Here is a 16,827-nt window from a genome sequence, read left to right on the forward strand (position 1 = left end):
CATCAAGATGGAGAGTGACGTAATTGATTCTGAGCCTCCGGTGCTGAATCTTAGTAAAGGAAACTACGAATGTATATGGCACGACTAGGCCATGACGGATTGGGAAAAGTTGCTTAAAGGGATGACGGTGAATATACAATGGCAACCATTTAAAGAGCGCATGGATGAACAGCAACAATTATTTATCCCTGTCTGGTGCAAATGTAAAACGGGAAAGTTGGCGAAACCATGGCTTTCAAAGAAAATTAGAGATAGCTTTAAATCCAAGGAAGAGGTAGATAAATTTGCCAGGAAAAACAACAGACCTGAGGATCGGAAGCAGGTTAGAATTCAGCAAAGGAGGACCAAAGGAGTTATTAAGAAGGGGACAATCCAGTTCGAGAACAAGTTTGTGGGGAACATAAAAACAGATTGTAAAAGTTTCTATCGGTATGTTAAGAGAAAAAGATTGGTGAAGACAAATGTAGGTCCCTTACAGTCAGAAACAAGGGAATTTATTATGGGGAACAAAGAAATGGCTGACCAACTAAATGCATACTTTGGTTCTGTCTCCAGAAAGGAGACACAAATATAACACCAGAAATGTTGGGTAACACAAGGCATTAGTGAGAAAGAGGAAGTGAAACAAATAAGTATTAGTAGAGAAATGGCGTTGGGGAAATTGATGGGATTGAAGGCCGATAAATCCCCAGGACCTGATGGCATGCATCCCAGAGTACTTAAGGAAGTGGCTCTAGAAATAATGGATGCATTGATGGTCATCTTCCAAGGTTCTATAGACTCTGGAACAGTTCCTACAGATTGAAAGGTAGCAAATGTAACCCCACTATTTAAAAAGGGAGGTAGAGAGAAAGCAGTGAATTATAGACCAGTGAGCCTGACGTCGGTAGTGGGGGAAATTCTGGAGTCCATTATCAAAGATTTTATAGCAGAGCACTTGGAGAACAGTGGTAGAATCGGACAGAGTCAGCATGGATTTACCAAAGGGAAATCATGCTTGACAAATCTACCAGAATTCTTCGTGGATGGAACTAGTAGAGTTGATGAGGGGGAGTCGGTGGATGTATTTAACTTGGACTTTCAGAAGGCTTTCAGAAGCATGTAAAATAAAAGCACATGGGATTGGGGGTAGTCTATTGCGATGGATGGAAAATTGGTTGGCGGACAGGAAACAAAGAGTAGGGATAAATGGGGCTTTTTTTCTTAATGTTAGGAAGTGACTAGTGGGGTATCACAGGGATCGGCACCAGCAACACAGCTATTCGCAATATACATTAATGACTTAGATGAGGGAACTAAATGTAATGTCTTCACATTTTCAGATGACACAAAAGTGGGTGCGAGGGTGAGTTGTGAGGAGGATGCAGAGACGCTTCAGGGTGATTTGGACAAGTTGAGCGTGTGGGTTAAAGCATGGCAGCTGCAGTAAAATGTGGGTAAATGTGAGGTTCTCCACTTTGGTAGCAAAAACAGAAATGCAGATTATTATCTGAACGGCTATTAACTGAGAGAGGGGATTATGCAACGAGACCTGGGTGTTCTCATGCACCAGTCGCTGAAGGTAAGCATGCAGGTGCAACAGGCGGTAAAACAAAGTGGTATGTCAGAGCGAATGGATTCGAATACAGAGGCAGCGGTGTCTTGCTGCAAGTGTACAGTGCCTTGATGAGGTCACACCTGGAATATTGTGTGCAATTTTGGTCTCCTTATCTGAGGAAAGATGTTCTTGCTATAGAGGGAATGCAGCGAAGATTGTGTCGGTTCGGATTATATTCGCTGGAGTTCTGAAGAGTGAGTGTGGATCTCCTAGAAACCTATAACATTCTAACAGGACTTGACAATGATGATTCAGGAAGGATGTTCCCGATGGTGGTTAAGTCCAGAACCCGGGGTCGTAGCCAAAGGATTAGGGGTAAACCATTCAGGAGTGAGATGAGGAGACTTTTCGGCAGCCAGAGAGTGGTGAGCCTGTGGAATTCGCTACAACTGAAAGCAGTTGAGGTCAAAACATTGTATGTTTTCAGGAAGGAGTTAGTTATAGCTCTTGGGTCTAAAGGGATCAAAAGTTATGGGTCGAAAGCGGGAACAGGTTACTCAGTTGGACGATCAGCCATGATCATAATGAATGGCGCTGCAGGCTCGACGTGCCGAATGTCCTACTGCTGCTCCTATTTTCTATGGTTCGATGTTTCTATGTCAGTGAGGCCTGGACAATGTATGTCAGCCAAGTGCGAGTCTCAGCTCATTCCATCTTCTCTGCCTCTGGAGAATCCTCGGCACCATTTGGCAAGAATACAACCTGTCCTCGAGGCGGCCAACACCCATAGCATATACACCCTACTGAGCCAGCGGCCCTGTGAGCCGCATGGAAGATGGCAGGATCCCCGAGGATGCATTGTACAGCGAGCTCGTCACGGGTATCAGATCCATTGGCCGTCCATGTCTCCACTTTAAACATGTCTGCAAACACGACATGAAGTCCTGTGACAATGACCACACGTCTTGGGAATCAGTTGCCAGTGATCGCCAGAAGTTGCGGATTGCCATAAAGGTGGAGCTAAAGACTGGCTAGTCGAAGAGACTTAGTAGTTGGCAGGAAAAAAAGGCAGAAGTGCAAGGAGAGAGCCAAATGTCTAACAGCCCCAGCTAACAATTGTATCTGCAGCGCCTGTGGAAGAGTCTATCACTCTCGAAGTAGCCTTTTGTAGCCTATCCAGGCGCTGCTCCACAAATTAATGACCACCTCCATGAACTTCCCATTTGTCTCTCGAGACAAGGAGGTCGAGTTGTGCAAAGGAAACCCGAACCAAGTCGTAATGTCAGACATAGAAGCCCGACCCGACCCAACCCAAACACAACACATGCTGACGGATCCCTTCAGGAACAGGTCCGGGACCAGGCCTTTACCCATGTACTGATGCAAAGGCCTACCCCCCCGTCCCGACTACGACGGGTCCCGACGACATGTGTCGGGTTCGGTTCGGGTCTGGAATTCGGGCTCGCGTCGGATTTCCTTTTCACACCTGCACAAGGAAGCCGAAGAAGAAGAAGATTGATGGGTCTCAGAGCCACCCGTCGTCTCGCCCTACCGCCACTCCACCCATCGCCCCCTGGGAAAATCACTGTATACTCCCTTCCAGCCTCGACGACAAACGTTCACCACTTCTCTCTGATTTCTGGCCCTGAGTCAATGTCACATCCGCACTATCGCTGTCCCTTGAATCAACGGGTTTCAGTTAATATAGCGAGTCTATTAAATGATACTTGTCCACCATACCATTTTCTTAAATGCATACACATAACAACAGCCATACTATTCTCATCAACCCTCTCTGTCACTTCATCAAAGACCTCCACAATCTTAGAGATAATTTCCCAGTAATATATCGGTGATGCTAGTCATTTATTAATCCATTTATTTTCCCAATATTTTACCCAAGTTTATGCCTCTAGAAATGTTCCTGCCAACAATGTTTGATTTACTAGTCTGTACTCCTTTAAAAAAATCGGTGCACAACATTTCCATCCCTACAGTCTTCTGGCAGCAATACTATATTCCAAGGGGATTGATAGATTCTCGCCACTGCCTCGAATGTTTCCAACTTTCCTTCCCTCAACAATCCTCATCTGAGCCCGGTCGATGATCAGATTTATTTTGGTTCAGCACTGTTGATTTGAAAGGGGTTAACTGAACCTGTTTGTTCATTGACTGTTATTAACGACAGTCTCTATGGATCCTAATTGTATCTCTCGGTGTTTCCCTCCTCTATTAATATGGCACTTTTTTCAATCCATTAGCCAATGTATCAGCGGAGCATCAAGCCTGCTAGTGACAGATTTCAGTGACTCCAGAGCGAGAGATAGAGGATATATTGAAATTTGACTATAATAGTTTGGAATGTTACAACAAGAAGTCATAATCTGAAAATATTAGATTGGAAAGTTGCAATAATGGATCAGAATCTGAGAGGAATATATTGGAATGTTACTACAATGGACCAGAATCTGAGAGGAATATATTGGAATGTTACTACAATGGATCAGAATCTGAGAATGGTAGATTGGAAAGTTACAATAATGGGCAGGAGCATCTCCTCGTATGTTAACTATCTTTCTGCAAATTATGATTCCTTCTCATTAGAACTTCGGATCCTTTTTGTACTAACCATTTTTCAATACATTTACTATCCAATCCTCGCTATTGTTGGTGTCCCTGGTGAGTCACAGATCGAGCTCATAATTCTATGCGCCATATTTAACTGCATTGATGTTGTTTTGCCATTTATTCTGCCATCCTTGTTGCTGCTGTTGTCCCTTGTAAACATCTATCTCCAGCTATTAGATATCACTGTAATATGGCTCGCATTTAAACATTGGAGCGCCAAAGTCAGGATCTTTGGGCTCCACCATAAGCCTTGTTCCCTGTCCAATGACTCAATTCCCCTCCCAGGTCAATGTCTGAGGCTAATCCAACTTGTTTAAAATCTCTGAATTCTGATTGACCCTGAATTCAGTTCCAAACACATATCCTCTCCATTACCAAACCTGTCTATTAACAGCTCCATAATATCACATTCTGGTCCCTGCCTCAGCCCGTCTGCTGCATAAATCTTCACCTTTGTTAAATCCAGACTTGGCTATTACAACGCTATCATGACCAGGTCTAGAATAGCCTGCTCTCTGGTTGGCTCATGGACAAGCTGCTCTTCGAAATTATCCCACATGCACTCTACATGCTCATCTCCCGGGCTGCCTTTGCCAATCTGATTCCTCCAAACTATATGGAGATTAAATTCTACCGTGATTATTGCTGTACCTTTCACACAAGCCCTATTATTTCTTTCTGTATGCTCTGTCGTGCAGTGTGTCTACACTTAGACGTCCTACAAACTACTCCCACAAGTGACTTCTCACCTTTGCTTTTCCTTATCTTTGCCCAAACTGATTCACAGTTTGGCCTTCGGAACTAAGGTCAATTCTCACTATTGTACCAATCATCCTTAATTAACAGATCTATCCCACCACTTTTTTGTAGCTTTCTGTCCCTCCGAAATGACGAGTACCCTTGAATATTCAGGTCCCATACTTGCATACATCCCTCTAGTCCCGAAAACAGCCATTTACTCACTCCCGATTCCATCTGAAACCTGTTTTTATTAACTCTATGTTTGAGCTCACTCACCATCCCTAATTTAAACTTGCCCTCTCGCAGAAAGGCCTGTAACAGGTAAAACAATTAGATCTGTCACTGAATGCATGGACTAGTGTACACATTTTGCCCGAAACCATTGTTATTACTCCCGACCTTACATAAAACTTCTGATAATTTCCCTTGTTTCCTGTTAATTTAGTGGCGACTGTGATTGTTTGTTTCATTCATTTTCTTGTGTCTCAGTCAGTCCAACATTTAAATTCCTATCCAAGAGTGAAGTACTGGAAATACTCAGCAGGTCTGGCAGCAACTTTGGAGGGTGAAACAGAGTTAATATTTAAGGTCAATGAACCTGCTCAGAACCAGGAGTAATTGGACGTGGAACAGCTTTTACACCAGCCAGGGAAAGGAGGGAAGGAAGACTTAGGATCGACATTGAGCTCAACAATTTCAGTGTCATACCTTATGTCACATAATCTCTCCTGCTTCTCATCGTGTCACAGACCTTCCTGTTTATTTTTTTCAGGTGCAATCATTACAATGCATCAATGGAGAGAGTATCATGTTTAACATTCTCAATATGTACTCAATCAAACGATTAACTTGGCACTCAGCCTGTTGTCTAATTTCCCTGTTTACTTCCCTTCCTCACAGTTAACCTAGTGACAATTATGATCCTGTCACGGGGCAAGTGTGGTCTCTCCGAATGTGTCACTCGCTACCTGGTGGCCATGGCAGTAGCAGATCTCCTGGTTGTTATCATCGACCTGATATTGAGGCAGATTCCAATTCTTTATCGGGAACAGTTTCTTTTCTTGCAGTCTATCGACGTTTGCAATATCCACGCCGTTCTGCTGTTTGCAGCCACTGACTGTTCTGTCTGGTTCACCGTTTCTTTTACCTTCGATCGATTTGTGGCCATTTGTTGCCAGAAGTTGAAAAGTAAATATTGTACGGAAAGAACGGCGACGGTCGTCCTGGGAACAATAACTTTGCTGAGCTCTTTGAAAAACATCACCTGGTATTTTATGTTGACAGGTCGTTATGTGCTGTTCAACAATCCATGGTTTTGTTTGGTAATGATGAATGTTTGGTTATCTCCGGTCTGGGTAGGAATTGAGTTCCTCCATTACATTGTAACCCCGTGTGTCCCATTTGTTGTGATTCTGCTGCTCAACGCTTTCACTGTCAGGCACATTTTAGTGAGCAGCAGAGGGCGCAAGAGGCTCCGGGCTTGTAGCAATGGGGAGAATCCCAGGGACCCAGAAATGGAGAGCCGCAGAAAATCCATCATCTTATTGTTAGTTATCTCAGCGAATTTCATACTCTTATGGGCAATGTTTACGGTGAGTCTGCTAGCTCTCCGAATGCTGTATTTGGGGTATTATTCTGCAGATCTACCTGATTTTGTAATGGAAATGGCTTTCATGTTGCAGCTACTGAGTTGCTGCACAAACACTTGTATTTATGCTGTGACCCAGGCCAAGTTCAGAAAGCAATTGAAAAATATGCTGCAATATCCCTTTACTCGAATGAATAAATTGATTCATTGATGAGAAGAACTGAATCACTGACTATTTTCAGCATTTCCGCATTTTATTTCACAGTTCCAACATCCGAGAGATGGGGCCTGTCGATGTGGTGACAGAGCATGGTGGAGGGAGTCTGTCACTATAAAGGCAGAGTGGGCAAGGTTACTGTCACCACAGTGATTGAGCGGTGGCAAGTCCCTGCTGCCATGATGAAATAACGGGGCCTGTTACCATGGTGATGATGGGATGGAAGTATGGGGGCAGAGAATGTTGCCCATACTGGTGCAGAGATTGGGGCAGGCCTGGTTATCATAATGAAGACACAATGGAGAGGGGGCGGGGCCTGGCATCCAGCCATTTGAGCAGAATGCGAGACAGGCCAGAGTTTTAACTCTCCAGAATGAGCGGGCTGGAGGTGGTGATATGGTGTAGAACTGTGTGCAAGGCTGGTGGTGCTGTTCCCGTCACCATCCCACCCACGCTATAATGTTATGAGCAGCGATGGAAGTGACAAACCGCCCGCTCTCACCAGGCCAATTGAGACCCTTTGGTGACCAATTATTTAAGGGTCCCCTTCTACAGCTGCTGCTAAAATTCAGCACCTTAACCTCTAGATGCTGATCGGTAAAACCTGGCAGTCACCTTGTGACCCAGGGGGACCGACCTGATCATGTGCCCTGTGCCACACAGAAGGCTCCCCAGCAGCGTAAGCTACCTGCCACTGGAGGAATTAAGTGGACTAAAAGGGGTCATGGAATATCTTTAGCAAACAGGGATAAGGAAAATCCCAAAGCCTTTTAATCAAATATAAGGAGCAAGAGGGTAACTCGAGAAAGGATTGGCCCACTCAAGGACAAAGGAGGAAAGTTATGCGTGGAGTCAGAGAAAATGGGTGAGATTCTAAACGAGTACTTTGCATCGGTATTCATCGAGGAGAGGGACATGACGGATGCAGAGGTTAGGGACAGATGTTTGATTACCCTAGGCCAAGTCGGCATAAGGAGGGAGGAAGTGTTGGGTATTCCAAAAGGCATTAAGGTGGACAAGTCCCCAGGTCCGGATGGGATCTATCCCAGATTACTGAGGGAAGCGAGAGAGGAAATAGCTGGGGCCTTAACAGATATCTTTGCAGCATCCTTAAACACGGGTGAGGTCCTGGAGGACTGGAGAGTTGCTAATGTTGTCCCTTTGTTTCAGAAGGGTAGCAGGAAAAATCCAGGTAATCATAGACTGGTGAGCCTGACGTCAGTGGTAGGAAAGCTGCTGGAGAAGATACTGAGGGATAGGATCTATTCCCATTTGGAAGAAAATGGGCTTATCAGTGATAGGCAACATGGTTTTGTGCAGGGAAGGTCATGTCTTACCAACTTAATAGAATTTTTTCAGGAAGTGACAATGTTGATTGTTGAGGGAAGGGCTGTAGATGTGATACACATGGACTTCATTAAGGCGTTTGATAAGGTTCCCCATGGTAGGCTGATGGAGAACGTGAAGTCGCATGGGGTCCAGGGTGTACTGGCTAGATGGATAAAGAACTGGCTGGGCAACAGGAGACAGAGAGTAGCAGTGGAAGGTAGTTTCTCAAAATGGAGACGTGTGACCAGTGGTGTTCCACAGGGATCTGTGCTGGGACCACTGTTGTATGTGATATACATAAATGATTTGGAGGAAAGTATAGGTGGTCTGATTAGCAAGTTTGCAGACGACACTAAGATTGGTGGAGCAGCAGATAGTGAAGGGGACTGTCAGAGAATACAGCAGAATATAGATAGATTGGAGAGTTGGGCAGAGAAATGGCAGATGGAGTTCATTCAGGGCGAATGCGAGGTGATGCAATTTGGAAGATCCAATTCAAGAGTGAACTATACAGTAAATGGAAAAGTCCTGTGGAAAATTGATGTACAGAGAGATTTGGGTGTTCAGGTCCAATTTTCCCTGAAGGTGGCAACGCAGGTCAATAGAGTGGTCAAGAATGCATACGGCATGCTTTCCTTCATCGGGCGGGGTATTGAGTACATGTGTTGGCAGGTCATGTTCCAGTTGTATAAGACTTTGGTTCGGCCACATTTGGAATACTGCTTGCAGTTCTGGTTGCAGTTCACCAGGATGTTGCCTGGTATGGAGGGCGCTAGCTATGAAGAGAGGTTGAGTAGATTAGGATTATTATCATAGAAAGACAAAGGTTGAGGGGGATCTGAATGAGGTGTACAAAATCTTGAGACGTATAGACAGGGTGGATACCAAGAAGCTTTTTCCCAGGGTGGGGGATTCAATTACTAGGGGTCACGAGTCCAAAGTGAGAGGGGAAATGTTTAGGGGGGATATTCGTGGAAAGTTCTGCGTGGGGGTGCCTGGAACGCATTGCCAGCGGAGGTGATAGACGCGAGGACGACAGCATCTTTTAAGATGTATCTAGACATTTACATGAATGGGCAGGAAGCAAAGAGATACAGACCCTTAGAAAATAGGCGACATGTTTAGATAGAGGATCTGGATCGGCGCAGGCTTGGAGGGCCGAAGAGCCTGTTCCTGTGCTGTAATTTTCTTTGTTTTTTGTCCCGCTTCCCTCCTAAACGATACTCTCCCCGGTCATCATGGCCCAGATGATTGCACCACTGAGGACTGAAATGCCACTTACATGCAAAGAGGTGAACATCCACATTTCTCAGCAGTCTGCTCTGCTCCGACTGGTGCTGCTGGGACTGAGGATGCACAGGCCTGCTGATTGGCTGACAGCACTTGCAGGCGAGTCATCCTGACTCAGTGGAGTGGATGCCCTACCCGGGGCAAATTATTAGCCTGGGCCAGGTATAATTATGGTGCAGCTTCCAGGGCAAGGAGAGGCGGGCTCTTTGAACAGCGGCCGCGCCCTTCTCCCAGAAAGCATGTGTGGAAAGCGTCATTGAAGGCTCCGCCCACTGGCGGTATTCATACCAACCAGGACAACAACAACAACAACAAGAGGAAGAGAGAAGATGGTGAAAGCATTCAGCCTGAATTCTTGATAATGTTTTTAAGTCGGTATCACCCTACATTAGACTTTATAGTGCTTTACACGATTTTATACGGGCTCAAATCGATTCTAATAAGTGCAATTCTTTATTACCTTTATTTGTTTATTCATCCTTTCTCACTCTTTATGTTCCTTTACTATCCTTTATAATTCCTTATAACTATTACCAATCCTTTATAATACTCCATACTCCTTTTTAACCAGGCATAATTATTTATAGTATTTTATTCCTTTTTAACAATCTGTAATCATTTATGACATTGTATGATCCGTTGTAAGTCTTTAAAATTATTTAAAGTACTTTATAACACTTTAGAGCATTTTATTAACCGTTATGACACTTTATAAACCTTTATAAATCTAAACAATTATATCTCATCCATTGTAACAACTTGACATTTTTTATAATCCTTTGACATACTTTACAGTCGTCTCTAACCATTTAAAACGTTATAATTCTTTAAAATACTTTACCACCCTTTCGAATTCCCATAATCCTTCTTAAATCTGTGTGAAATCTCTATAAACAATGATAATATTTCATAAACCTTTGTAATCCGTTAATAATTCGTTCTAAGTGCTTCCAACTCTTTATAATTCTTTATGCACTTTAACATATTTTATGCCTCTTTATAATCTTTTATAATTCTTTGCAACCCTTCAACATTTTCCATAATCCTTTATGATCTTTATAACCTTAATACACATTTTCTAACTTGTTAAAGCGATTTTAATCTTTGAGAAAGTTTTACAACTCTCAAGTTGAATTGCTAATCCATTATAACGTTTTATAATCTTTCATAATCTTCATAAAGCCTTAACAATCCTTTATGATTCATTATTTCCCTTATAATCACTTATAAATGTATCACACTTTTAAAATGTCGCAATCCTTTATAACAGTTAACAATCTTTATAACCCTTCCTAATCAATATAATACTTCATAATCCTTATAACCTTTTACAACTATTCAGAATCTTTATAGACCTTTCTAGTGATAGAGCTCTTCATAATCCTTTGTAAGCCATTAAAACCCTTTATAATTCTGCATCAGCCTTTCGAATCCTTCATAATGCTTTACAACCTTCATATCCCTTTACGTAATTTGTAATCCTCTATAAAGTTTCGTAATCCTTATAATCTGTTATAACACATTAATACATTGTTATAATCCCTTACAAACGTTTATAATCCTTTAGAAAGCCATATAATTCTTTATCGCCTTTATATCTGCTTATAATTCTTTATAATCCGTTTAACACTTCGTAATGCTTTGGTATCCTCTCATAAATTATAATCCTGTACAACTCTTTGTAATCCATGATAATCCTTTATAATTTTTTTTATCACCCTTTATAATTCGTCATGATCCTTTCTAACAATTCATGGCTCTTAAGAATCACATGTAATCCTTTCTGAAAATTTAGCAATGTATAATAATTTAAAATCTTTGCTTTACTTCATAATCCTTTAAATCCATTTATAACCTTTTATAATCCTTTAGATGCCTTATAAATCTCTACACACCGAGATATTCTATATTAATTTACAGCCCTTTAAATAATACGCTGCACTCTTTTGGAAACCTTATAATCCTTTAGAGCCATTTTTAATCCCTGTATTATGTTTATAATGACTTATTATGTTGAAAGACCAGTATCATCATTTATAATCCCTTTGGGTTCTTTATAGCCGTTTAGAAAGATTTGTAAGTCTTTAAAAGCAAATTCGTTTTCTTATAATCTTTATACTCCTACATGACCCTTTCCAAGCCTTTATAAACTTTGTGACAAGCATTCATATATCTTTGTAATCCTTTATTACCGATTATAACACTTTACATTGTGTGGAGCATATTATGCAGGAATCCCCTGTGGCCGTTCCCCTCAATAATAAGTATACCGTTTTGGATACGGTTGTGGGGGGTGGGGGGGGGTAACCTACCAGGGGAAAGCCACAGCGGCCAGGTCTCTGGCACTGAGCCTGGCTCTGTGGCTCAGAAGGGAAGGGGGGAGTAAAGGAGAGCGATAGTGAAAGGAGATTCAATGGTTAGAGGAACAGACAGGAGATTCTGTGGTCGCGAACGAGACTCCCGGATGGTATGTTGCCTCCCGAGTGCCAGGGTCAGGGATGTGTCGGATCGAGTCTACAGGATTCTTAAGGGGGAGGGGGAGGGGGAGCAGCCAGAGGTCGTAGTACACATCGGTACCAATGACATAGCTAGGAAAAGGGATGAGGACCTGAAAAGCGAATATAGGGAGTTAGGTTGGAAGCTAAAAGGCAGGACGAGAAGAAAGTAATCTCAGGATGATACCGGAGCCACGTGCTAGTGAGGCGAGAAACAGGGAGCGAGTGCAGCTGAACACGTGGCTACAGAGCTGGTGCGGGAGGGAGGGCTTCAGATATGTGGATCATCGGGATACCTTCTGGGGAAGGTGGGACCTTTACAAGAAGGACGGGTTGCATCTGAACTGGAGGGGCACCAATATCCAGGGAGGGAGGTTTGCTAGAGCTCTTCGGGAGGGTTTAAACTAGTTTGGCAGGGGGATGGGAACCGGATCTACGGATCAGTGGATGTGGATGCTGTTGAACAGGCAGATACAGAATGCAGAGTGTCTGTGATGATGGTTAGACAATTGACAGGGCAAAGTTGCAGCCAGTATAATGGGTTGAAGTGTGTCTATTTTAACGCAAGAAGTGTCAGGAATAAGGGTGATGAACTTAGAGCATGGATCAGTACTTGGAGCTACGATGTTGTGGCCATTACGGAGACGTGGATATCACACGGGCAGGAATGGATCTTGGTTGTTCCGGGGTTTAGATGTTTCAAAAGGAACATGGAGGGAGGTAAAAGAGGTGGGGGAGTGGCATTGCTAATCGGGGATAGTATCACAGCTGCAGAAAGGGAGGTCGTCGAGGATGGTTTGTCTACTAAGTCATTATGGGTGGAAGTCAGAAACAGGAAAGGAGCAATCACCTTATTCGGAGTTTTCTATAGACCCCGCAATAACAGCAGAGACATGGAGGAACAGATTGGGAGGCAGATTTTGGAAAGGTGCAGAAGTAACAGGGTTGTTGTCATGGGTGACTTCAACTTCCCTAATATTGATTGGAACCTTCTTAGTGCAAATAGTTTGGATGGAGCACTTTTTGTCAGCTGTGTCCAAGACGGTTTCCTGACTCAAAATGTAGATAGGCCGACTAGAGGGGAGACTATGTTGGATTTGGTGCTTGGCAACGAACCAGGCCAGGTGGCAGATCTCTCCGTGGGAGAGCATTTCAGAGATAGTGATCACAACTCCCTGACCTTTACTATAGTCATGGAGAGGGACAGGAGCAGACAGGATCGGAAAATATTTAATTGGGGGAGGGGGAATTACAATAATATTAGGCAGGAACTGGGGAGCATAAATTGGAGACAGATGTTTTCAGGGAAATGCTGGGCAGAAATGTGGAGGTTGTTCAGGGAGCACTTGCTGCGACTGCAGGATAGGTTTGCCCTGATGAGGCAAGGAAGGGATGGTAGGGTGAAGGAACATTGGATGACAAGAGATGTGGAACAGGTAGTCAAGAGGAAGAAGGAAACTTACTTAAGGTTGAGGAAGGTTGAGGAAGCAAGGATCAGACAGGGCTCTAGAGGGTTACAAGGTAGCCAGGAAGGAACTGAAAAATGGACTTAGGGGAGCGAGAAGGGGACATGAAAAAGTCTTGGCGGGTAGGATTAAGGAGAATCCCAAGGCGTTCTACACTTATGTGAGGAACAAGAGGATGGCCAGAGTGAGGGTATGGACGATCAGGGATAGTGGAGGGAACTTGTGCCTGGAGCCGGAGGAGGTAGGGGAGGTCCTGAATGAATACTTTGCTTCTGTATTCACTCGTGAGAGGGACCTGGTCGTTTGTGAGGACAGCGTGAAACAGGGTGATATGCTCGAACAGCTTGAGGTTAAGAGGGAGGATGTGCTGGAAATTTTAAATGATATGAGGACAGATGAGTCCCCGGCGCCACACGGGATATACCCAAGGATAATACGGGAAGTGAGGGAAGAGATTGCCGCCCCTTTGGCGATGATCTTTGCGTCCTCACTGTCCACTGGAGTAGTACCAGATGATTGGAGGGTGGCAAATCTTATTCCCTTGTTCAAGAAAGGGAATCGTGATAACCCTGGGAATTATAGATCAGTCAGTCTTACGTCGGTAGTGGGAAATTATTGGAGAGGATTCTGAGAGACAGGATTTATGATTATTTGGAAAAGCATGGTTTGATTAGAGACAGTCAGCATGGCTTTGTGAGGGGCAGCTCATGCCTCACAAGCCTTATTGAATACTTTGAAGATGTGACAAAGCACATTGATGAAGGAAGAGCAGTGGATGTGGTGTATCTGGATTTTAGCAAGTCGTTTGATATGTTTCCCCATGGTAGGCTCATTCAGAAAGTATGGAGACATGGGATTCAGGGAATGTTGGCTGTCTGGATACAAAATTGGCTGGCCCACAGAAGACAAAGGGTGGTTGTAGATGGAAAGTATTCAGCATGGAGCTCGGAGACCAGTGGTGTTTTCGCAGGGATCTGATCTGGCACCTCTGCTCTTTGTGATTTTTATAAATGACTTGGATGAGGAAGTGGAAGGCTGGGTTAGCAAATGTCCGATGACACGAAGATTGCTGGAGTTGTGGATAGTGTGGAACGCTGTAGTAGGTTGCAACGCGACATTGACAGGATGCAGAGCTGGGCTGAGAAGTGGCAGATGGAGTTCGACCTGGAAAGGTGTGATGTTATTCATTTTGTAAGGTCGAATTTGAATGCAGAATACAGGCTTAAAGACAGGATTCTTGGTAGTGTGGAGGAACAGAGGGATCTTAGGATCCATGTCCATAGATCGCTCAAAGTTGCCACCCAAGTTGATAGGGTTGTTAAGAAGGCGTATGGTGTGTTGGCTTTCATGAACAGGGGGATTGAGTTTAAGAGGTGCGAGGTTATGCTGCAGCTCTATAAAGCCCTGGTTAGACCACACTTGGAATATTGTGCCCAGTTCTGGTCGCCTCATTATAGGAAGGATGTGGAAGCTTTAGAGAGGGTGCAGAGGAAATTTACCAGGATGCTGCCTGAACTGGAAGGCATGTCTTACGAAGAAAGATTGAGGGAGCTCGGGCTTTTCTCATTGGAGCGAAGAAGGATGAAAGGTGACTTGATAGAGGGGTACAAGATGATGAGAGGCATAGATAGAGTGGATAGCCAGAGAATTTTTCCCAGGGCAGAAAGGGCTATCACCAGGGGGCATAATTTTAAGGTGATTTGAGGAAGGTTTCGGGGAGATGTCAGAGGTAGGTTCTTTACGCAGAGAGTGGTGGGTGCGTGGAATGCGCTGCCAGCGGTGGTAGTAGATGCAGATACATTAGGGACATTTAAGCGACTTTTGGATAGGTACATGGATGATCGTAGAATGAAGGGTAGGTAGGTAGTTTGATCTTGGAGAAGGTTAAAGGTTCGGCACAACATCGTGGGCCGATGGGCCTGTACTGTGCTGTACTGTTCTATGTTCTATGCTCTTGTTCTGTAACTCTTTATAATGCTCTATAATACATGAAACCATTCATAATTCTTTTTACATATTATCATTTGTAACCATTCATAAAACTTCATAACATGTTTTTATAATCCTTTATAACACTTTATAAACCATTATAAACGTGTGTATTCCATTGTAATATCTGGTAATCCCATACAACGCTGCATAATCAATTGGGGCGGCACAGTGGCGCAGTGGTTAGCACCGCAGCCTCACAGCTCCAGGGACCCGGGTTCGATTCCGGGTACTGCCTGTGTGGAGTTTGCAAGTTCTCCCTGTGTCTGCGTGGGTTTTCTCCGGGTGCTCCGGTTTCCTCCCACAAGCCAAAAGACTTGCAGGTTGATAGGTAAATTGGCCATTATAAATTGTCACTAGTGTAGGTAGGTGGTAGGGAAATATAGGGACAGGTGGGGATGTTTGGTAGGAATATGGGATTAGCGTAGGATTAGTATAAATGGGTGGTTGATGTTCGGCACAGACTCGGTGGGCCGAAGGGCCTGTTTCAGTGCTGTATCTCTAATCTAATCTAATCTAATCTAATCATGCATCATCTGTTTAATGCTTTATGCGATGTAGAACATAAGAACATAAGAACTGGGAACAGGAGTAGGCAATTCAGCTCCTCAAGCCTGCTCCACCATTCAAGACAATCATGGCTGATCTCATCTCGGCCTCAACTTCACTTTCCTGCCGGTTCTCCATAACCCTTCAAGTCATTATTAATTTAAAAAATCTCTCTGTCTCCTTCTTAAATTTACTCTATGCCCAGGCATCCACGCTGAGGTAATGAATTCCACAGTTTCACGACCCTTTGAGAGAAGTACTTTTTCCTCATCTCTGTTTTAAATCTGTTGCCCCTTATCCCAAATCTGCGACCTCTTGCTCTCTGTTGCCTGACCAGAGGAAGCATCCTCTTGATATCTACATTGTCAATCCCCTTAATCATTTTACATACCTCAATTAGATCTCCTCTCATTCTTCTAAACTCTAGAGAGTAAAAGCCTAAACTGCTGAATCTCTCTTCTTAGGACAAACCCCTCATCTCTGGAATCAATCTAGTGAACATCCCCTGAACAAGCAAATATGTCCTTCCTCAGGTAAGGCAACCAAAATTGTACGCAATACTGAAGGTGCGGTCTCACTTATGCCTTGTACAGTTGCAGCAATAAATGCAAAATTCCATTCGCCTTCCTTATTAGCTGCTGCACCTGCATAATAGTTTTTTTGCGATTCATGCACGTTCATGGAATCCTTCATAATCGGTTACAACTCTTTTAAGGCCTTTATAATAATTTATAATCCTTTATAATTTTTTTAAGATAAGGGCCTCTCTGAACATTTCCTTGAACGACTCTCCACCCACATCCCCCTCCTGTGCCGCAACCATAATTCATTGTTTATCCGTCCCAGGGAATACAAAAAAATCTCCCCCTATTCATATACACTTCACATTCAAATCACAACCATCTCTTGGTTCGCCATTTGTGATAAGATATCTGCAGCTGCAGATTTTCCCAACTGCTCCGTCACATCCAGTTTGATGATCAGTCTCTCTCCCCCAG

The 16,827-nt window shown here is 43.7% G+C and overlaps 1 protein-coding gene across 1 annotated transcript; it reads left to right on the top strand.

Annotated features, from left to right (window-relative positions):
• The first annotated feature begins 4,077 nt into the window (after nucleotides 1-4,077).
• On the top strand, nucleotides 4,078-6,705 carry LOC137363999 (probable G-protein coupled receptor 139). The gene is made up of 2 exons (XM_068027492.1): nucleotides 4,078-4,216; nucleotides 5,807-6,705. The coding sequence occupies exons 1-2, from the start codon at nucleotides 4,078-4,080 to the stop codon at nucleotides 6,703-6,705; spliced, it is 1,038 nt and encodes a 345-aa protein (XP_067883593.1).
• The last annotated feature ends 10,122 nt before the right edge of the window (nucleotides 6,706-16,827 follow it).

Source organism: Heterodontus francisci, unplaced genomic scaffold (genome assembly GCF_036365525.1).
Source record: "Heterodontus francisci isolate sHetFra1 unplaced genomic scaffold, sHetFra1.hap1 HAP1_SCAFFOLD_507, whole genome shotgun sequence".
Lineage (NCBI taxonomy): Eukaryota > Metazoa > Chordata > Chondrichthyes > Heterodontiformes > Heterodontidae > Heterodontus > Heterodontus francisci.

What these genes read in the sequence shown, in the direction of transcription:
- LOC137363999 (XM_068027492.1), top strand. Translation starts at nt 4,078, where the DNA reads ATGGGCAGGAGCATCTCCTCGTATGTTAACTATCTTTCTGCAAATTAT. An exon ending in CGCTATTGTTGGTGTCCCTG is followed by an intron (nt 4,217 to 5,806) that starts GTGAGTCACAGA and finishes CCTTCCTCACAG; the next exon opens with TTAACCTAGTGACAATTATG.